This window comes from Bison bison, unplaced genomic scaffold (genome assembly GCF_000754665.1).
Source record: "Bison bison bison isolate TAMUID 2011002044 unplaced genomic scaffold, Bison_UMD1.0 scf7180017862979, whole genome shotgun sequence".
Classification (NCBI taxonomy): domain Eukaryota; kingdom Metazoa; phylum Chordata; class Mammalia; order Artiodactyla; family Bovidae; genus Bison; species Bison bison.
Window position 1 is genome coordinate 1129635 of NW_011493551.1, and position 23320 is coordinate 1152954.

The following is a 23320-nucleotide window of genomic DNA, read 5'->3' on the forward strand; positions in this document are numbered from 1 at the left end:
TTGCAGGTCGGACACAACTGAGCAACTGATCTGATCTGATCTGATCTGACAGTCCCATCCCCAACCTCATAGAGCAGATCATAGAAAGATAGGTTTCTTGGCTGAGAGACTGACTAGATAAGCATCATCATATTTTTAATTTTTGATGCATGCTAAGTCACTTCAGTAGTGTCTGACTCTTTGCGATCCTATAGACTATAGGCCACCTGGCTCCTCTGTCTATGGGATTTCCAGGCAAAAATACTGGAGTGGATTGCCATGACCTCCTCCAGGGGATCTTTCTAACTCAGGGATCGAATCTGCGTGTCTTATGTCTTCAGCATACTAGTGATTCAAAGCAAATTAAACAAGACATTGGTTCAAATAATATTTTGATGATTTAATAGCTTTATAAAACATATAGTTCTGATTTCAGATCAAACTGGCACTTCCCTAAAAACAAAACATCAAATCACTATCAACTGACCTTTATTTAAAGTGCTTCCACTGTGCCAAGCACTTCACTCAGCTGTTCTGTGGTTATCTCAGTTACTCTTTATTTTATGGATTGGAAAATCTGAGGCTTAGAGAAGTGAAACACCATCCTCAAGGTCACAGCTTCAAAGCAATGGAGATGATGAGATTTGTATTGGCAGCCCGAGGTCAGAGTCATGTCTCTATACTTCTCCATCCCCTTTACCATTTAGATGACATACTGGTTCCTCCTTTCACCATCTCCTGGGGGTGAACATATCAGTCCCAGACTCTTGCCAGAATCTTTTGCTTATGCCAGGCCTTGGGGGAAGTTGGCATTCTCACGTGAAGCGTTCAGCACTTCAGTGACCAAACACCCACCAGTGAGGACCACAGTGGACTCTCATCCTCGGTTGAGCAGTCACAGCACACTGGAACAGCAGAACTGAAGTGATGGTTTTACCAGATGCACGAATCCCTACTGTAACATTTCAACAAGTGCTTGTCTAGACTCTACTGAAACAAATTTCATGACTAGTAATATTTCACTGTGCAATGTGGCCTCTCTATTTTTAGCCAGCCCTGGAAAATCCTATGGACAGAGGAGCCTGGTAGGCTGCAGTCCATGGGGTCGCTGAGGGTCGAACATGACTAAGTGGCTTCACTTTCACTTTTCACTTTCCTGCATTGGAGAGGGAAATGGCAACCCACTCCAGTGTTCTTGCCTGGAGAATCCCAGGGACGATGGAGCCTGGTGGGCTGCCATCTATGAGGTCGCACAGAGTCGGACATGACTGAAGTGACTTAGCAGCAGCAGCAGTAAATAAAAAGTTCTTACTTGCAGAGAGTTAAAAGCTATTACTCTGCAAATTCAACCTGAAGATTTTTTATCTTTCTCTCTTAAGCAACGCAGTTTTGCAGATGTTTGAAGGAAGATGTTACATCCCTTTTCCCTGGTATTATGATGAGGAGCTCATGTACTTGAAGATAGCAACAGTCTCAAACATGGCAGAGTGAATCTTGTGGTTGTTCAGTCGCTCAGTCGTGTACGACTCTTTGGGACCCCATGGACTGCAGCATGCCAGGCTTCTCTGTCCTTTACCTATTCCCGGAGCTTGCTCAAACTCATGTTCATTGAGTCAGTGATACCATCCAACCATCTGGTCCTCTGTCGTCCCCTTCTCCTCCTGCATTCAATCTTTCCCAGCATCAGGGTCTTTTCCAGTGAGTCTGCTCTTTGCATCAGGTAGCCAAAGTATTGGAGCTTCAGCTTTAACTTCAGTCCTTCAATGAATATTCAGGATTGGTTTCCTTTAGGATAGACTGGTATGATCTCTTTGCTGTCCAAGGGACTCTTTTCCAACACCACAATTTGAAAACATCAATTGTTCAGCACTCAGGCTTCTTTATGGTCCAGCTCTCACATCCATACATGACTACCCGAAAAACCATAGCTTTGACTATACGGACCTTTTTCGGCAAAGTAATGTCTCTGTTTTTTAATACACTGTCTAGGTTTGTCATAGCTTTTCTTCCAAGGAGCAAGCGTGAGCAGAGTTTAGATTTGCCAATGGGGGAGACATGTGTAGAGGATGGCTTCTTGGTAGTTAAAGCCCAGGTTTTATAATGAGATTAAATTCAATAATTTCCTGTTGACTAGTTCTGTGACCCTTAGCAAGTTGTTAAACCCAGTGGGGATGCTAGACAGTGTTGCTGTGGGATTCAATCAGCTAAGCTTGTAGGTGCTCAGAAAATGAGATCCATGAAGTGTATTGATGAAAGACACTAATTTTATTTTCCCATAAAGTTGTGAAAATGTCTCTTTATGGAAGTAATTCTCACCTAAAGACCATCCCATTTCATCCCATTGATTTTAGGCTTATGTAACAGATTACTCAATCTCCTGAACAGACAACCTCAGTCTACTGAAAAACCTGAGATATATATCATTTGGAACCTGAAGACTTAAGTCAAGATCTTGTTCTGCCTCTTGTTCTATGATATTTAGTACACTGAGCCTTTGTTTTATCACTTATAAATGCACCAGCATAGCTAAAATGCCCACCATGAAATACAATGAAACAATCAGAGGCAACAGATTAGAACACAGAGCAGAGTGAATGGATCTGAAAGCAGAGTTCTGAGTAAAAAAAAAAAAAAAAGTAATCAGCAGGGTGGGAAATATAACATTGCCATTTATGTAAAATCAAAACAACCACACACAACGAATAACACCCATGCAAGCTATAGAAATCCAATGTATTGCAGTGAGAGCAGAGAATGCAAACTATTCAGGAGATTTAAAAAAGCATCAAAAATAAAGACAAGAGGGGTCTAAAGAAATTTGTAACCAGTAAATTGATTAATTAATTAATAACATGGGAAGAATGATGCTTCCCTACCTTCCTCACAAAGTTATTCTTAGGGTCTGATGAGATTATGCATAGGAAAGCCAAAGTTAATTTACCATTCCCATTATGATCCCCAGACTGGACAGATGAACAGAGATAGCAGTTCCCCCTGGATCTTGGGCAGGAAGCTATGAGCAGGGCAGGGCTGGGTGGGATGGTGAGATGACATCAGGGCTCCTCGTGAAGGAGGGGCAAGCTCTCCCTCTCTTCTGGAGATACCACTTGATGGCACAGCCAGAGGCAGCATCAACGTCTTCCCATGGATCCGCTGTGCACAGCCTCCTCAGGCCCTCGGAAGAAGAGACCCAGGCAGGTGGGTGCCTCAATGGCCTCCCCTCCTCATGACATCAAGTTTCAAAATTTGGTCCTCTTCATTTTGGAGAAGAAAATGGGAACCACCCGCAGAAACTTCCTCATGGAGCTGGCTCGAAGGAAAGGTTTCAGGGTTGAAAATGAGCTCAGGTAAGACATGAATTTCAGCTTGTGAATAAGCAGGGTTTTTGTGAACAACTTCTTTGGAACCCAAGGAATCTGTGTTTTCCTCTGCAAACAGAAGAGGTGATGCTCCCACTGGGAGAACAGGTATGAGATCAAAGAACAAATCTGAGGCAGTTACTTAAGGGAAATAAGATCAGTGGGAATTTGATACAATTATATTGAAACCAGTTGGCACCAAAAGATAAAGTAATTTTTTTTTTGCCTTTCATTATTATGAGATGAAGTATCAAGGAATGATAAACAGAAACCCAGTTGGAAAGTTCAATGCTGAAACCACTGAGGTTTACTCTTGACTGAGCTGAACAAAAGCGTCACTGAGTCCAAACAAAAACTGGCAGCTGCTTGGAGGCAGAAAGAATAGTTTGGTTGGTTGGCCAGTAAGCTGCACATCTGGCTGGGCGGAAGTGGGGAGTGTCTGTGATGGGCTAGGACTGTAGTTGGCTCACCACAGGCACCCAAATGTGGCTTTGATCATGTTTTTCTGAACTGCAGTCTGAGTGGGATTCATAGAGAGAGGGATGCTGGTTAAAGATTCACGGGTGGCTCTGTCCAGGGGTGAAAGACGCCTTGCTGAGAGTGATGAGCTCAGAGCCCAAATAAGAAGGCAACTGAAGCAACCATGCAGGGTGCCTCGAATGTTCACCCACTCACATCCCAGCCTGGCCTTGCTCTTTTTCTAACAGTTATGTAAGCTCTTCATGGGTCTCAAATAGATGGAAGAGAAAACCAAACAAAATCCAGACACAAATGGTATTAGAAGCTTGGCATAAATAATTCCAAACAGAATTGCCAGAGGGCTTGTAGTGAATAAACAATGATAATTGATGCAATTGCCTGGCCTTGATTGTCCAAGGAATAGGTTGATCATATTTTTTTTTTTCAGGAAAATGTATAAGAATTCTATGTGAAAATAAATTTTTGTCTTGAAAAAAATAAGTAAAACTGACAAGCATATCCTGATGAAGTGTCAGTTACAAATTGCTAGAGAAACATATGTCAAAAGTCAATCATCAAATATGAGTCAAATCTCATAGAAACATTTAATTTTTTTTACTAAAATGCCCCATTCAGAAATTCCTGAGTATCCCATGGATTTCCTCACCCAATTTCTCTACACTTCCAGCAAGAGCTGACTGGTTTAGTTACAGCACAGCTACGAGTAATGCACACAGTGGCTGAGGCAGGTAGGTGAAGAGACGACTAGAGGCAAGTTTCTTCTTTTGACAAGAAAACCCAAGAGGCAGCTCTGCTGCCAGGGACTGAGCCCAGCTGCTCGGGCGACAGAGGAAACTGGTGCACAGCAAGCCAACTGCTGCTGCGATGTGACTGTGGCAAAGTTCCCAGGCTGGCTGCTCAGAAGACACATTAAATGCAAATGTGTTTTATGACACAAATATAAACCACAGGAAGCAGAAGTTCTAGCTCTCAAACGGAATTTCCATAGTTAGCTATATAGACTTTAATTGGAAAGGACAATGAAGATTATTACAGGGGAAAATCTCTAGATAAAAAAATCTCTAGACCTCAGAGTCTGACTCTGACCCTTCCCAGCCATGTGATGCGGGGAAGACCCCCTCTCTCCTCTCTGACCTTAGATTCTTGATAAATCGTCTAGTGTGCCTGATGTGATACCAGATGCCATGATGGATATCAGTGTACTTGGATAAATTCGAACAGCTATATAATTGTAGTGTGGCTGTGTTCTCGTTACTTAGCTGAATCCATTGACCTTTCTAGTAAAATCCTAAGAAGAGGGCTTTCTCTGCACAATATGAACGAGGTCGAGTGACACAAACCGATAGAACAAAGACAGGAAGGAAACCCATCAAATTGGTTATTTGTGGGCATGAGGGTAGTAGTGAGAGATTATGGCTGCTTTTATGCTCTATGTTTTCCAATTTTTTTACAATGAACATATTTTTTAAGTGAAAATAAAGGAAATTGTTATTTTAAAAGAAAGGATACTTCTTAAGAGGAACAGCTAGACCTCACCTTTTGATATAAAAGATTCAGAGAAAGAGGAGCTAAAAAAAGTTCTGAAAGTAGACAGTAATCTCCATAATTTCTAGTGCATTCTTTGGCTGCCAGGAGGGTTTAAATATGAGGAAAAATCTGATCCCTACTTTACCTGAACCTGAACACACAGCTTAGAATTGGTGTGCCTGAATGTATTGAGCTATCTGGAACTACTTAATTTTCCAGCATATGTATACTGTATCTTTATAGTTGGATTGGACTTCATTAATATTCATGTTATATTGCAAAAGACATGCTATTCCAAGTACCATAGGAAGCTGGTTCTTAAAATATAAATAAAGGGAGGTGTCAAGTTCTTTGAGGCATTTTTGCACATTCATTAAAAAGGTTACTGAATTTTATTCCATGGCCAACATCCTAAATTTTAGAGCAATTTCATAATATTCCAGTTCTCTGGGACAAGCTAGAGAAGGGTCGGAATCTAGTGTTTGTCACGTTCTTCTTTTATCCTTGATTCCAGTACTTAGAGCTGTTTTAAAACTTTATCAGCGTCAACTCTCCTCTTTTTGCATACTCGCTAAGCTTACCATTTCTGTCTTGACCTAAATTGTTGATGCTGAAAAAGAAAGAGCCGGATAGGAAGGGTGGCTTTCCATGGTTACATCAGCCAGCAGATGATCACTTTTTCTGAGTTCCACTGTTCAAGCAGAAGAAACCCATCAGAGGATACATTTCCCCTGCTTGCACCTCCATAGTTTGTCTACAAGGCTGTCTTTGAAAGGCATTGTTTGAATGAAAGCAAAATATACCACCATGCCATCACAAGTTGAGGGTTCTGTTAGGACCCAAGTAGAAGGCTTGCACCTTGTGAGCAAAGAGTTTAAAATCAGACAAGAGAGCCAGGAATTGTGCCTTTGTTTTCACTTAGCATGAAAAGATAGCATAATGTATTTCCTTGGCATGTACTCATTTTCCTCTTTTTAAAAAAATTAGAATTTTCCTACCCAACGCTTTACTTCGAGCCTCCTTGTGTCTTTCATGCTGAACCCTCTTCCCTTTTGCAATAGTCATTACTGAATAAACTCTATTCTTACTGCCTTAATGAGTGTCCAGCTTTGTTTATCTTTGACAATGCCTTATCACTTCAGATTTTTGGTGTTTGAAATAAAAATATTAAAAGTCATTGTTTGGAAAAGAAACTGAACACCAGATCAAAGAGCTATTGTCTGCTCCAGAAAATATGATAGTGAACTAGTCTTTCTCTAGGCTTCTTCTAAGTTCAGTGTCCAAACACATCTTCACTGGTTTCTCATTATGTTTTTTCCCTCACTTTTTCTCCTCCAACTTTGAATGGCTTCTCCTTACACTTCTCTGCATGTAAGACCTAAGACCCATGGAAGCCTTCCTAGGGGAGGGAACTTCCTTCCTGGACACGGGGTGAGCCATGGCTTAGGGTTGGCCCCTGACTCTTCCACTTGGCTTTTCTCCTTATTCCTCCCCAACTCCACAAGGGAAAGGGTGTCATCTCGGCCACTGTGTATACCTCAGCTTCATACTTTTGACAATTTTCTTACACAGAGTAGGCTTCAGGAAATATTTGCTCAAAGAATACTTTATCTGGAGAATATAAAACCAACCAAAGGAACTTATGACTACCAAGAGTAATTTTTGTCACTGAAATTTTTTTACAATGTTTGGTTACCTTTTGGTTACAGTATTACCTTTGTAATCAATGAAATGATGAAGATTTTATTTTTGTAAGTTCAAGAGCATGCAGTGTAGACTCGAGTCCTGTTGTTGTTCTTCAGTCACTAATTGTGTCTGACTCTTTGTGACCCCATGAACTGCAGCATGCCAGGCTTCCCTGTCTTTCACTATCTCCCGGAGTTTGTCCTGCTTTGGTTCAAATTACTTATTTCAAAATTTGTGAACTTTAAATTAATGTAAATGTTCACGGTCTCATTTAATATGGGCCAAAAAATCAGGGCAAGACCCTCTCAGTCTTCAGTATATCAAGGGCTAGAAATAAAAGCTTGTTTTCACTGTTGCTGGTGTTAGTCACTCAGTCATGTCCGACTCTTTGCAACTCCATGGACTGTAGCCTGCCAGGCTCCTCTGTCCGTGGAATTCTCCAGGCAAGATTCTGGGATACTGGAGTGGGTTGCCATTCTCTTCTCCAGGAATCTTCCCGACCCAGGAATAGAACCCAGGTCTCCTATATTGCAGGCAGATTTTTTTTTTTTTTACCATCTGAGCCACCAGGGAAGCCCCATGAGAGTGTGGGATAAAACCAAATAAAACTACCTTGATTTTTCAGTGTCAGGGATTCTGAAACAGATCAGTTGCTAGGGAAATTGGCAAGAGGATTTTTTTTTAAACTGTAAACATCCAAGTTCAACTGTAAATAACTATTTTTAAAGTTATTGTTGACAAAATAAGTCCTGTGTCAGATGGAAAGAATTAAGAATGACTTCTCCAGGGAAAGAAAACAGTTTTAAAGACAAAGAAAAAAGCAGATGACCATCCATGAGAACTGGGGGAATCAGAGATATCATCAGTCTGGCTTCTCACACACACAAAAAAAGATGGCTGCCTATTTCTTCATGAAGACTTTTTCTAATTGTGTCAAGAGGCAAGAGAAACTAGGGGAAGAAAAAAGAAAAATCAGGGATATTGGTATCTCAGAAAAAAAAATCAAAACTGAGATTTGTGAGTTAATAATCTCTCAAACTTAGAGCTTTCTGAACATCTGAGGGTCATACTCATGATTCTTGTAATATCTTTTATCATGTGTATTATTATATAACTACTGTGTTTCTTTTAACTGCCCTTAGTCTGAGTCATTATAATTTATCTCTAGCTTAAGGAATAATAGCCATAAAAATCATGGGTCTGATATACATAACTTAAAAATACAGATTTAATTAACACATAAACTTCTAAGATGATCTGTTGTGTACTCCCTAAAATTGTCTCAGGTACCTGCAGAGAAATGAGTACTGGATGGGGAAACATTGCTATAACTGAGCCCCGAGTCCAGCATGGGGATCCCACCTAAGCTGGGGCAGGTAAAGACTGATCTTCCTCCAGCACTATTTCACAAGGTGGAGTTATTGGGCTGTGAGATGGTTTTGAAATACGGCAGACCCCATGGAGCAACAAGGACTACTTTCCCTTCCCTTGCCTTGGGAGGGCTGGTGGACCCAGCAGAAATGGCACCATGTGACTTTTAGGGGCTGGGTCATAAAAGGCCTCGAGGCTTCTGCTGTTCCTTGGACCCAGAGCCTCAGGTAAGAAGTCTGAGTTGCCCCTGAGAGAGGCCACTTAAAGATGCTCAGGTGGCAGATGCTGCTAAGCCCAGGCTCCCAGCCACCCTCACCAAGGTGCCAGACTCTTGGGCTGCATGGAACATCAGTGCCTCCATCAGCTGCGTATGGAACAGAAGGATGGCCCCAACTGAGCTGCCTGAATTCCTGACCCACAAATTGTGAGGCATTGCATTTTAAAAGCTATTACATTTGGGGATAGTTGGTGTTGCACCAGTAGATAACTAGAAGTGACTGACTACCATATGTCAGAATCACCAAGGGAACTTGTCAAAATGTGTATTTCTGGGCCCTAGGTGAGATTTACTGAATCTGAATCTTTGGTAATAGGACCCAGGCATCTGAATTTTAGGCCAGCATCCTTGGTGCCTCTAGCAGACACTACAATTTTAGAAACATTCTTTCAGAGCTATTCAGTTTAGTTCAGTTCATTTCAGTCACTCAATTGTGTCCAACTCTTTGCAACCCCATGGACTGTAGCACACCAGGCTTCCCTGTCCATCACCAACTCCCAGAGCTTGCTCAAACTCATGTCCATGGAGTCGGTGATGCCATCCAACCATCTCATCCTCTGTGGTCCCCTTCTCCTCCTGTTTTCAATCTTTCCCAGCATCAGGGTCTTTCCCAATGAGTGAGTTCTTCACATCAGGTAGCCAAAGTATTGGCGCTTCAGCTTCAGCATCAGTCCTTCCAATGAATATTCAGGACTGATTTCCTTTAGGATTGACTGGTTGGATCTCCTTGCAATCCAAGGGACTCTAAAGAGTCTTCTCCACCACCACAGATCAAAAGCATCAATTCTTCGGTGCTAAGCTTTCTTTCTAGTCCAACTCTCACATTCACGCATGATCAATTCATTGTACCAGTGGTCTCTTTGTTGACCATTACTATGAATATTGCCATGAGCTGGGCACCAGACATGATTATCACCAGGCAGGTTATAACACTGTCCCTGCCCTCAAGGATGCCAAGGACCAAGCCAAGTACATTTCAATTCAGCACCACTTAAAGAAGAGGGCCCTGCATGGTTTTCCCTGGGGGAAGCTGAAGGCCAAAGCCTAGTTCAGAATATTTGTAATTGGTTCACAACTTCCCAAACCTTGTCCAAGGCACTATTAATTTGTCATGGCTAAGAAACCAGGTGACTTAGAGAAGGGAATCCACTGATATTTCAGGAATGGCCATCTCAGCAGGGTCTTGGGGTCTTTAGAAGATGTTGAAGATGGCTGCCTGAAGCTTGCTGCCACCTTTTATCTTAAGAAGAAAGCCCAGGCCTTCAAGGGCAAGGCACAGACCTCTGCCGCAATCCCAGGTTTATTTGTCTTTGAAAATGACATTCATGCATATTTGTTCCCTTACACAGAAAACTGACAATAAACAATTCATGACAGAAAGTGAGAAAATATAGAAAAATACTTAAAGCAAACAAAAAAAACCTCACACAGGGGTCTAACCACAGTCTAGCAGAACGTTAGGAGATTGCACACCTGGGTTTGAATCTTGCCTCATGTGACCTCTGCAGGCCTTGGTTTTCTCATCTTCATTGTGATAATGATGGTGATGTTGATGATGATGATATTCATTCTGATGTTATTCCTTTTGAGAAAAGGAAATGTTCTCATTGGAAAAAGCACAGAGTCACAGAGAGGTAGCTAAGTGTGGCCCAGCACATGGGTTTTATTTTATTTTTTGGCCATGCCACGCAGGATATGAGATCTTAGTTCCTGACCAGGGACTGAACCCATGCCCCCTACTAGTCTTAACCACGGACCATGAGGGAAGCCCCCAGAACACAGGTTCTAGATTAAAATGGACCTCAGATTAAATCCTTGCTCCACCAGTTATTAGCTGGGTGAATTTTTAATGTCTCCCAAGCTCTCTTTTCTTATTATTAGAGACAATCATACCTACCTATCTCATAGAATTATTTACAATTAAATGAAGTAGTGTATGAAATTGATCTACAATGATTCTGGCACATGGTGATGTTCTATTAGTATCTTCAATACCAGAGTGCTCAGGGCAGAGAGAAAACCATTATATCAGCAAACAGCTGTCACAACACAGCAGTAAGACATTGTGTGCAGAAGCAGAACACACCAAAGCAGGTGACCCTCCTTGGTAATCCTGTCTGCTAATGGCTCAGCATAGACAGTGAACAAATGCTTTATTGTCATGGTCTGCAATGGAACCCACAATATCTCTGAGATGCGCCTGTACTATGATGTCAAAGTTTCTAAGACTGACTTTCAATCTCTTACTTTGTGGGAACCGGTGACAAACAGTAATGAACTCTGAATAGCACAATTTGTGATTTGTTTGATTTTTTTTTTTGTTTTTGTATGTACTTGATAATTGTTGTTGTTGTTTTGTTTGCTGGTTGCTTAATGAGCAGGGGTTGGAAATCCAAATCAGAATCTTCTTTCATACGCTGCATAGCTTATATTCCTGAATAAGCTTATATGAATTCAATAGGAGATGCACATGGTCCTCATCAATAGGGTGAGCTCAGACACCCCCACACTATCCTGGGGAGTCCCAGGTGAGGAGGCACTGTGGGTGGTGGTACATGACTGGATGATGAGGGGCCTAAATTTAGAAGTTGAGCCCCAGAGCTCTTCCTCAGCGCTCCCATCTCTCTCTGAGGTTTAGACAAAACCCTATTTAGAAGAATAATAGTACTAATAAGCATAATAAATAATATATTAATAACGTTTCTCTTCAAAGGGCAGAAACATAGAAAGAATAATACTGTCTAACCCTATTGATTCTTCTGTGGTTTTCTTCAAGTCTTGAGATAGACAATCTTCCAAGAAGTTGACTATAAGTAGTCTTTGGAATCATATGCACCTGGAATAGGGCAGCAGCTAGCTGTCTTCCCTTGGCCCTTTTAAAAGGTGGTTTTATCTCGACTATTTTCTGCCTGGGCCTGCTGCACATCCTGCCATCTAGATGGTCTCAGCTCTGGTCTCCAGTCCCACTTCCCTCCTAGCACCAGCCCCAGAACCCAACTGTCAGCCAAATATTTTTATTTGGATCTCCAGCCATCCTTTCAAGGCAGCTTGAAATAAACTTCAATTTTGTTCCCCCACCCCTTCCTCCAAAGAGATGGAACTTCCTAAATCCCTATTTCTACCAAAAGTGATAACACTTGAGTGTGATAGATAAGCTGGAGTAATAGTTGAGTCTGTTCCCCACTTCACCTTTTATAGGTGATGCCAGCTGTCCATCATATGTCTCCTTTGCCTTCCTTTCTAGCACTGTAGGAACCAGACTGAGGTTTAAATCATCTTATATCTGGTCCAGTGATTCATCTTCTTAAGTAGCTCCTCAAAGCTCCCCAACCCATGACTCCCCCTCCAAATCATTGTGTATACCAGATTAGTCTTTTAAAATAACACTGGAATGCTATCCATGTCCTGCTCACAAAAAACTTCAGTGGCTCCATAATCCTAGAACATAAGATCCAGCTTTCTCAGCCAGGCTTCTAAGACCCTCTGTAATGTGGTTAACCCACTTGCTCAGTCACATCTACAACTACTTCCCAACAGAAATTCTTCATTCCAATCCAGGCCACTCTCCTTCCTTTCCTCTGACCTTTGAACCTTTTCTTCCAGGAGGATCTATAGTGCTACTTTCTTGGTACCTTATCCCTCCCATGCATCCAGACTAGGCACAAACAAATCCTGCTTTTCTACAAAGCCATCCACCTCTCCCAGCCCACACTAAATTATTTTCCCTCTTTGTATACCACTTGCAGGTCCTGCCTATGCCGTAACGTATTAACCAGCTGTTTCACAGAAGATGCTGATGCCCAGAAACATTCCTTTTCTTGTTTGGTACCCAACCCCTTCCCATCACCACCACAGGGAACCTAGGGCTGTGACTAGAACAGTGAACCAAGAAATACTTAGTGAATCTAAGAGTCAACCAAGAAAAGGAGAAGGAAGAAGAAGAAGTCAAACAAGAGAAGTGGGGAAAAGAATAAAAAACAATTCTATGTTTTTCTCTTCAATGCCTATATACGCTATTTGCTTTTGCTATTTCCCAGATTTGTAGATAATTTGAACTGAAGGAGCCCTAAAAATTATTAGTTCCAGTGATATAATGCTGATTTCGAAGATTTGTTTAAAAATAGAAACAACATATTGACCAGAAAAGACAATCAAAAAGGATAAATGTCATTTACCAGCTGTGTGACCTTCAGGGTGTCCTTAACCTCTCTGTTCTTCAGTTTCCTCATTTTTGAAGTGTGGCTAGTATAATATTTACTTAAAAGCTATGTGAGTATTAAAAGAGATGATGTATGTGAAGTACTTGGACAGTGCTGAAGCATGCTAAGTGCTCAGTACTTTTTTTAGGGAAAAGATACAGGGTCTTACAACACAGAGTTGTGCTTTGAAAAACATGTAAAGCACTATTTCCCAAAGGCTGGCCACCACCTATTAATGGCTTGTGAGATGAATTTAGTGGGATGTTACATCTATATCAGCATCTACATCTATATCTATTTTGGGTCATGATATAAAATGTGTTTCTAACTGTGGATCACATACAAGTTTGAAAGGCACCAGATTAAAACCCTCTGCAAAATAAAAATGAAACGGCACACCAAAGCCACAGGCAGAGTGCAAGGTGCTAATTTAAGAACGATTTCATACTCTATCCGTTCTGGACCTTTGTTTTCCACTAACATCACAATCTTACTAATGTTTTCTTAAGTTTTCTTGCATCTGATATGTAACATAGACCACGTCGCTATGCTAATTGAAGTTGAATTCTCTGGCATGGACGCCTAGGTTCTCCATGCCTATGGTCAGGTCTACTGTGCATCTTTCTCCATCAGATGGAATGCTCTGAACACCTCAGGGAAAAGAGGAGAGGTTCTCATTTTGAAAGTCTCTGTCTTATTCTGCAGTGATTCTGTCACCCACATTGTAGCAGAAAACAACTCTGGTTCAGAGGTTCTCGAGTGGCTTCAGGTACAGAACATAAGAGCCAGCTCGCAGCTAGAACTCCTTGATGTCTCCTGGCTGATCGAAAGTATGGGAGCAGGAAAACCAGTGGAGATTACAGGAAAACACCAGCTTGTTGTAAGTGTCCTGAAAGTGGTTGTATGTGGGCTATAGACTCAACAGACTTGAGTTAAACCCCAGGTTCTCTGCTTGCTCCCTGTGTGAACTTTGGCAAGTCACTTAGCTTCTCCGAGCTTCAGTTTCTTCCTTTACATTATGAGAACAGTAGTGTCTGCCTATCTTGTAAGATGGCTTATGAGGATTAGAATAACACACATGGAAAGTGCTTAAGACTGAGCCTGATCTATATATGCACTTAATAAATGGTAGCTATTTTTACAAACAAGTCTATACACAAATATTTCAAAATATTGAAGTCTTGATGTTCTAGCAGCCAGAAAAGTAGAAGGTTCTTATTTTTTTCTTACCATGATAATTTATAAAGAAAAAAATTAAATTCTTAGTTCCAAACCCTTCACCAATGGATCCTAACTATGTAAGTTCACAGAAAAGGAAAACAATATTTAATCGGTAGTTCTTTTTCATGTTACTTTTTCAGATCACAAAAATAATACATGTTAATTATAGCAATTTCAAATATTAGAAATGCATATAACATAAAACTTGAGCCTCCTATAGTATTATTCTCTTTCCAGAGACAATTACCATTGAACTGCCTCTTATTTTTCTTCATATACATCTATTACTACTAATTTTTTTATTTAAAATAGATGCTTATACATTTGTTTAGGTGAGAACAGACTATTCAGCTACCCCAAACCCAGGCTTCCAGAAGACTCCACCACTTGCTGTAAAAAAGATCTCCCAGTACGCGTGTCAAAGAAAAACCACTTTGAACAACTATAACCACATATTCACGGTAATGGAGCTTTACAACAACAACTATAGCAAACGTAAGGCTTGCTGCTTCTTTCTGTGGATCTCCGATTAAACTATAAGCTCTCTTGAAAATCTAGGAAGGTTTTCCCCATTCTTACTCACTCCCCTAACATGATCTCTGGTTCCTCTTTCTGTCAAGAATGGGTCTCCTTCTATTACGGAAATAGACAATATATTTAGAGCATAGTCTTTAGACAAAGTAACTTAATGATTTATTGGGAGTTGTTATTAATGGATGCAACACTTATCAAAGGCAAATATTCTGAATAACTAAATACATACTGTAATTAGTCCACTACATAGTAAGAGCAAATTGCATAGAAATGGCAATTGTGCATAAACAGCTTTGTTGGGAAGACATAAGATTGAGAATCAGTAGACCTGGGTTCAGCCTGGTAGTAACTATCTTGGGCAAGTCATTTTCTCTCTCTGAGCCTGTTTCCTCATCTGCTTAATAAACAGTTAGGTTGATCATCTCTAAAGCCCCATTTAGCCTTGAAGTTTCATAATTATGCTTCAAAATTACCCGAACAAAACCATAACTGCTTATCCTCAGCCTACAATCAGTAGTCAAATGGATAAAACATGCATTAGTAGATTGAATACAGAACTTCTCCTTTCTAAAATTCTAGCCCCAGGTGTCCAAGGAAGACCAGGAAATTGCAGCTACTGAGCACCCTGAGGATCATGCCACACAGCTGTAGCTACTTCCTCCTCTGCCAGAAATGCAGACATGCCCTACCTTAAATAACCCTGCCTTCGGGTTTGTGCCACTTCTGATCATACCCATTCATTCAACAAGTCTATACTAAATGCTGACTCTGTTTCACCAACAAGCTAAGAGAGAGGATTTTCCAGTGATCAAGGCAGAATCCTGGCCACAGGCTGGTGGGAAAGTCAGCAAACAGGGAAGGATCATGCCAAGTAATGACTAGGAAGATGCAATGAGCAAGAAGTCATTTTTTAGTTAAATCATTCCTAAATATCTAATGGCAGAGAATTCCAAGTTTCCTTACAAAGCATGCTGTGGCCTGTCTTTTCAACTCAACTCCGCTCATCCAACCAGGGAGAAGTGAAAACGTACAGGACACCCAATCCTGACCTCTGAGGGAACGGTCACGAGGCATTCTAATATTTAACAGAGAACAAGAGGCATTTGCAAGGGACTGCTGGCTTGGGGGTTAGGGGCTAGGAAACAGACTGTGTTTTGCTCATCTGGTTTTATTCTTTAGGATGCCTTTGAGATACTGGCTGAAAATTCTGAGTTTAAAGAAAATGAAGTCTCTTATGTGACATTTATGAGAGCAGCTTCTGTACTTAAATCTCTGCCATTCACAATCATCAGTATGAAGGATACAGAAGGAATTCCCTGCCTGGGGGACAAGGTGAAGTGTATCATAGAGGTAAGGGTAGCTCCTAATAGGTAGCTACTGAGGGAGGGAGAGAGACGCAATTAATAAATTTTCCTGTTAACTATATAGATGTGGTATTCATTACTTATTTTCATTTATCTCTGATTTATATGATATGGATCTATATTATATCACACATATATATTACATAGATAGCTACACATGTATACGTGTCATTCATACCCCGTTATTATCTCACTTGGAGCTATGTGGGGCCAGCTAGTGAGAAAATAACTCTCCTGTATTATTAATCACAGTGAAAGTCTCTAATGACCTAAAAGCTCAACAGGAGGGGATGCTATGAGTTAAAACCCAGGCTGTGTGAAGAACCTCAGTACCATTCAGCAGACATTGCCCTCCAGGATGGTGGTGGGTATGAGGGACAGTGGAGCTGACTCCACATCCCCGCCTGTGTGTTCTAAGAGGAGAGCCAAGGATGGTTAGTTATTTATTAAATAATGTTTAAGGGTTCCTGGCAAGGCAAATTAGTCATCCAAGAGGAAGTTTCAGTATAGTCAGATGCAAGGCAAATTATTCAAGGGAGGGAAATTAATCCCAACTCTATTTAAAGGAGGTTGGATGGCTCTGGTGGGGTTTCCCAGGGGCTTCCCAGGTGGCGCAATAGTAAAGAATCCACCTGCCAATGTAGAAGACAAAGGAAACATGGATTTGATTCCTGGGTTGGGAAGATCCCTTGGAGAAGGAAATGGCAACCCGCTCCAATATTCTTGCCTGGAAAATTCCATGGACAGTGGAGCTGGGCAGGCTACAGTTGATGGGGTCGCAAAGAGTTGGACATGACTGAAGTGGCTTAGCATGCACGGGTGGCTCTGAGCTAGACATCATAAGGACTTGAATTAGCTTTTCAATAGGTCCGGAACTAACCCAATCAGATGAAAAGTCCTTTTGTTTCAGCTAGTTCATATCCATTAAAAAGAAAATTATCTCAAATATTTAGACACCCCTTTGTCAGTGAACATTTTGGTTTGGTGTTCCAATCATTCTGTACCTTCCTCCCCGAGGATTATAAAGGGGCCCTTGGAAATATAATAACCTGAGATTTTCAAGCAAGAACTGTCTTGTTTTCTCTAGATCAGCTAAGGAAACATCCTTTATGGCATAGGTGTATTTAGTGAAAAATTAAGCTACTATATCTGGGGATTTGAAAATCTCAGATTGTGATTAACATCACTAGTGTAAAATGCTTTTCAAATGTCCATGCAGGAAATTATTGAAGATGGAGAAAGTTCTGAAGTTAAAGCTGTGTTAAATGATGAACGATATCAGTCCTTCAAAGTAAGTGATTTGTACATGTATTTATCAAAAATAGGTTTTCAGTTGATCCCATTATTCTAAGTAGTTGTACTGATCAGCTTGGGGTGCCATAACACAAAGCCACAGACTGAGTGACTTAGCACATGATTATTTTTTCAGTTTTAAAGCCTGGAATTCTGAGATCAAGGTGTTGGCATGACTGCGCTCTGGTTAGGGCTCTCTTCTTGGTTTGCAGACAGCCTCCTTCTCAACATCCCCTCATATGACACACACAAGGAGAGAACAAATTCTCTGGTCTCTTCCTATAAAGGCACTAATCCCACCACGAGGACCCCATCCTCATGACCTCATTTAACCTGATTATCTTCCCCAAACCCCATCTCCAGATATCATCATATTGGAGGTTAGGATTTCAACATATGAATTTGGGAGGAAGGGTCACAACTCAGTCTATAGCAGTGATCTAGGAAGCAAATGCCTGAATAAATACAGGTGCTTGAGCTTATTGCCATGCTATGGTGAGATACAAATGACCTTACCTCCCAGAGGTTGTCACTTCTGGGTATACTAGGACTATGAGACAAAACAAACCTGTTCTCAGAGAATCAACCTGTGCTGGAAAGCTCCTCACTGCATCTTGTCTACTCTGAAGCAGGATTTATTACCTCCCAGTGTTCCCTATCTCTGAGTTGCAGTAGGCAGAGACTTCTACCAATCCCTTTGGATCAGAAGTGATGCTCAGGCCTCAAAGGTAGTTGAGGGCAGAAGCCCAGGCTCAGAGTACAGACAGACTGAGTTGAGTCTGGGCTCTGCCGCTTACCAGGTGTGTGATGGTGGGGAATTTATGCAACCTACATGTGCATCCCTCATTAAATTGTGAGGGTGAATATGCATGAGTGTGTGACAGACCTTTGGCAGAGGAGGGGTGTGGGTATGGATACCTGTTGTCATGCACTGACAGTGAAGGCAATCCTTATTGGTTATACAGAATCCCTGGGCAGTTCCAGAAGCTGCCTCCTGACTTCTGCTTCATTTAGTTATACCATATGTCCTGAAACAGAAACGCCTCTGAAAAATTACCACTGCCCCCTGCTTGTCATATTCAAGAGACACTAGGTCAGAGATTTGCTTATGCTTTTTCTTAATTGCTTGACCTTGAAAAGTATCACTTTGTTGTCATAATGACTGTTTTAAAAACTAAAGACATGTCTTTCCCTTTGTTTCAGCTCTTTACTTCTGTTTTTGGAGTGGGACTGAAGACATCTGAGAAATGGTTCAGGATGGGGTTCAGATCTCTGAGTAAAATAATGTCGGACAAAACCCTGAAATTCACAAAAATGCAGAAAGCAGGTGAATTGTCTCTCCTAAAGATTCCCATAATTGCCATGGGCTGGTCAGGTTTTGGTAAGGATCTGTCCGCTGTACTTCAAATGTCACCTCCAGTCTTGGTGATCTGGTCACTTCCTTGGCCTCTCTTCATGCTATGGCTAAAAGCCCAAGCTTTTGAAATCAGATAGACCTGGATCCAAATCCTGGCTCTTGCACTCTCCAGCTGTGTGATCTTGAGACAGTTACTTAAAATCTTTGAGCCTTCTTTACCTCATCTATACATCAGTATGTAAGTAGGGAATAGATCAGATCTTGGAGGCAAAACAATTAGCTTGGCACAGAGCAGATAGGCCCTGCCTGATGGCTGTTGTCATTCCTTTATCTAGACGTCAAAACTGGCTGCACCATTGATCTGTTCTTACTGGACTGACCCTTCCAGGTATTTGGGTCCCAGCTGGGTAAAAGGAGTGGGTAAGGAAGGAATCCAGGTCAGAAAGTTGACATAGAGAACTTTGGAGTAAATAATATTTGAACAAAGTGGAGGTGTTGCTTGGCACAAATATGGATCAGCTTTAGAAACTGTAAAATACCAAGACATATAGGGGAAATTGTGGAAACCTAGACATGGGGTTTGTCTACGCAATCAGGACTTGTTAACCTAGAAGAGAGTAGAGACAGACATCTGAAAGACTGACAAGGCTTCCAGGAGGTTGAAGATGGCTTGGTTACTTCCATTTATACAGGGTACTTGTCATTTTTTTTAATGACCAAATTCCTGGAAACAAGGTCAAAAAATGTACATCTTTTAAACATTTACCTTTTAAAAACATTTATTTTTAATATGCAGTAGAACATAATATTACTGGGATTTGAAAGGAAGTCATAGCCACAGTTCTGAGCACTGTGGCTTCTGAGTTATAAAGAATGAGGAAGTCATCAACATTTTTAATAATATGAAAAAAAGGGGATCTTCTACAAGAGAAGGCCAGAAAACAACAACAACGAAAAGAAAACCTGCTGTCTTCTGTTTAAGTGATGGAAAGAAACAGCAGGAGGAGACAAAGAAAGCATTTCTTGGTGGTTCACATCAATGCTTATTAAGCATGAATCTTCAGGAGTCCAGAATAAGAATATGGGTCTTTTTTCCTTTAGATTCTTCTAGTTCTTATGTGGCATCTTATAAAACTTATTAGCAATCTTTCAGAAGTTAGCAACTTTATGAAAGATGACTGCTGCTGCTGCTGCTAAGTCGCTTCAGTCATGTCCGACTCTGTGTGACCCCATGGACTGCAGCCTACCGGGCTTCTCCGTCCATGGGGTTCTCCAGGCCAGATCACTGGAGTGGGATGCCATTGCCTTCTCCCATGAAAGATGACTAGGGAATTCTATGACTGTGTTGACGTATACTATACAGTGTTATTAACTGTAGTCACTATGCTGTACGTCAGATTTGCAGAACTTATTCATCCTGTGCCCTTTGACACACATCTATCCATTTTCCCCACCTTCCAGCCCCTAGTAGTCACAATTCTACTCTCTGCTTCTAAGAGACTGTGTGTGTGTGTGTGTGTGTGTGCGCGCGCTAAGTCACTTCAGTCATGTCCGACTCTTTGCAACCCTATGGACTGTAGCCTGCTTGTCTTTCATTCTGGTTTATTTCACTTAGCAAATAGCTGGGGTTCATCCTTGTTGTTGCAAATGACAAGACTGTCTTCTTTTTTAAGGTTGAAAAACATTCCATTGTGGGCTAATTAGTCGACAGTTAACCATTTCACATATATCAAAACTTCAGGCTGTACACCTTAAATTTATACAATTTTTGTCAACTATACCTCAATAAAGCTGGAAAAAAGATAAAGAACTGCCCCCGAGAGCCTTTCAATTAGGAAATGGGCAGCCTCTGTAGGTATCCAAAGCCTCTCATTATGAGAAAGATTCCGGCAGAGTTGGAACACTCCCTCTGGGGATCCTAGAGAAGAGACCTGAGCCTTGTATGGAAGGACCATTAGCTGGCCCTCAGGCTCTATGGATCTCCCCTGTGCCCTGCTCCCCACCTCTCCTATGTCTCATCCCAGTTCTTGGAGATAGAGCTCCCATCTCCATTACTCTTCCACTCTATGCCTTCCTCTGTGGATCTGTGGGAATAAACAAGTCATTAAAACAACTCTTCATCATAACCACGCTGTTGGAGCTCTCATTAATCCGTGATGGTCAGGCAAAGAAGCAAACCAGACCACCAGTGACATTTCCTAACTCTCCTCAGATGCAAATCAACTCTTCCTATTCTTGACTTCACTTCTTTAATTCATCTATCACGTTCCAACCCCAAAACTTCCTATCCCAAATCTGCAGCTTATTGATCAAGAGGGCTGGTTCTTCAGTAGGAAGCCAGGTTGGAATGGCATGGTTCTAGGATATAATATTGCCTCTTGCTCAGTCAGGAATTTGTAGGAAAATAGGAGCCATTGTTAACATGAAAAATTCACAGCCAAGAGAACACAGATCACCCAGTCTCTGTGGAACAGTTTGGGGTTGATGTCTGTGGCCCCGTTAGCTATGTGTGAGGGCCAAATCCCCTCCCTGAGGGCTGGTCATTTCACATGGGACATGTCCCTTTCCCCACTCACCTGTCTATGGCCTCTCAGGATTTCTCTATTATGAAGACCTTGTCAGCTGCGTGACCAGGGCCGAAGCAGAGGCGGTTGGCGTGCTGGTTAAAGAGGCTGTGTGGGCATTTCTGCCGGATGCCTTTGTCACCATGACAGGAGGATTCCGCAGGTAAATGATGATAAAAGCTGCTTTTGCCTCCCCTTCAGGGCCTTCCCATGCTCAGGAGTTGTGGCACAAAAGGCCTACGGAGGTCTCTCTCTGCAGCCTCATCTCCTGCTGCTCATGTTTCATTCCAGCAACCCCAAGTGGCTTGTCATTCTCTGCACACACAGAGCTTTCTTTCCTCTGTGATTTTGCTCAGTCCTACCTTTCTGCTTGGACTGGTTTTCCTCAGTTTGTCACCTGGCTCACTTCACCTCATCCTTTAAGCTTCAATTCAGATGCCACCTCCTCCAGAAAGCCTTCCTTGACTTCCTTCTCCCCATACTGGGTGAGACACCCCTCCTCAGCACTCCTTGGACAGCTGTCAAGTAATTTGTTTATATTGCTTCCACGCATGTTTTCCCCACTAAGTTTTCAGAACTTAGTGCTTGATGAGAGCCAGTGCATGGTGCCTGGCACAAAATAGGCATGTGAGAAATATTGGTGAAGTCAGTGAATGAATGAACTCTTCACAGAGATGTATGCAATTGTTGGATATTGAAGCCTCCATTTCAGAGTCTCTTTCCCTCCCACACCCTCTTCCATCTCTCCTTGTGGTCCTGTTACATGGGGGCTGTTGGCTGTGGGAGGTGACAGAGAAAGTGAGAAGAGAACACAGAATCCAAGAAGATGCCTTTAGTCTAGGTCATAATTTCAAGAGTCCTATCTTGTATTATGCGAGTATAGTTCTTGGTTTGCTTGTTGTCACACTTGTCTCTGTGTGAGTGTGTGTGCACATGTGGGCATGGAGAAGAAATAACCTTTGTTAGTTTTTAGCCACCCATATATAATCATATGGGCTCCCCTGGTGGCTCAGTGGTAAAGAATGTACCTGCCAACGAGGAGACGCAAGAGACGTGGGTTCGATCCCTGGGTTGGAAAGATCTCCTAGAGGAGGAAATGGCAACCCACTTCAGTATTCTTGCCTGGGAAATCCCACTGGCAGGCTATAGTCCTTAGGGTCTCAAAGAGACAGGCAGGACTCAGCACTAAACAACAATATAATCACATACATACCATGTTATGATCTTAAATTTTTCTGTGTCATAAATTTATTTTGCAAGGAGTAGACTTGTGTAAACAAGGATCTTTTGTTTAAAAAGCATGTCATGAGCATTTTGTGTCACAAACCTTAAGTATGGGACATAGAAACACAGGTGACTTTTAAAAATTGAGAGCTAAAAATCTAATTTATTTCCATCTTATGCTATTTTTTAAAATCAGGGGTAAGAAGATTGGGCATGATGTAGATTTTTTAATTACCAGCCCAGGATCAGCAGAGGATGAAGAGCAACTTTTGCCTAAAGTGATAAACTTATGGGAAAAAAAGGTAAGAAGAAAGATGTTTGGACACTCAGGCATTATAGGAGTAATGCTGAATTTGACACACTTATCGACCTTGTAATTGTGCTGCTGCTAAGTCACTTCAGTCGTGTCCGACTCTGTGCGACCCCATAGACAGCAGCCCACCAAGCTCCCCCGTCCCTGGGATTCTCCAGGCAAGAACACTGGAGTGGGTTGCCATTTCCTTCTCCAATGCATGAAAGTGAAAAGTGAAAGTGAAGTTGCTCAGTCGTGTCCGACTCTTAGTGACCCCATGGACTGCAGCCCACCGGGCTCCTCCACCCATGGGATTTTCCAGGCGAGAGTACTGGAGTGGGGTGCCATTGCCTTCTCCATGTAATAGTGCCATGAGCATCTAACGCAGTCTCAATGGTTTACAATAGTTTGCACAGTGCCAGTGACATGTGGTGAGACTTACCTGCTTTGGGTCCTAGAATCCAGGTTATGAACTTGTGTATATGCATGCGTCCTGTTACCAAAAGGGCCGAGGGCAACTCTCTGTGCAGGCCATTCAGACAGCTTGGAGCCCTAAACAATGTGAAGAGCATGTGCTACAAAGATCTGGGAGG

At 41.8% G+C, this 23320-nt stretch overlaps 1 protein-coding gene across 2 annotated transcripts in view; it reads left to right on the forward strand.

The window, feature by feature from the left end:
* Positions 1 to 3057: 3057 nt before the first annotated feature.
* Positions 3058 to 23320, forward strand: part of DNTT (DNA nucleotidylexotransferase) — a 32776-nt gene continuing 12513 nt past the window's right edge. For both annotated transcript variants that reach the window (XM_010833030.1, XM_010833031.1), the window contains exons 1-8: positions 3058 to 3326; positions 13584 to 13758; positions 14432 to 14560; positions 15813 to 15983; positions 17217 to 17288; positions 18494 to 18617; positions 21242 to 21374; positions 22632 to 22737. In XM_010833030.1, coding sequence (XP_010831332.1) covers positions 3124 to 3326; positions 13584 to 13758; positions 14432 to 14560; positions 15813 to 15983; positions 17217 to 17288; positions 18494 to 18617; positions 21242 to 21374; positions 22632 to 22737 — 1113 coding nt within the window. In that variant the 5' untranslated portion in view covers positions 3058 to 3123. The remainder of the gene's footprint in view (positions 3327 to 13583; positions 13759 to 14431; positions 14561 to 15812; positions 15984 to 17216; positions 17289 to 18493; positions 18618 to 21241; positions 21375 to 22631; positions 22738 to 23320) is intronic.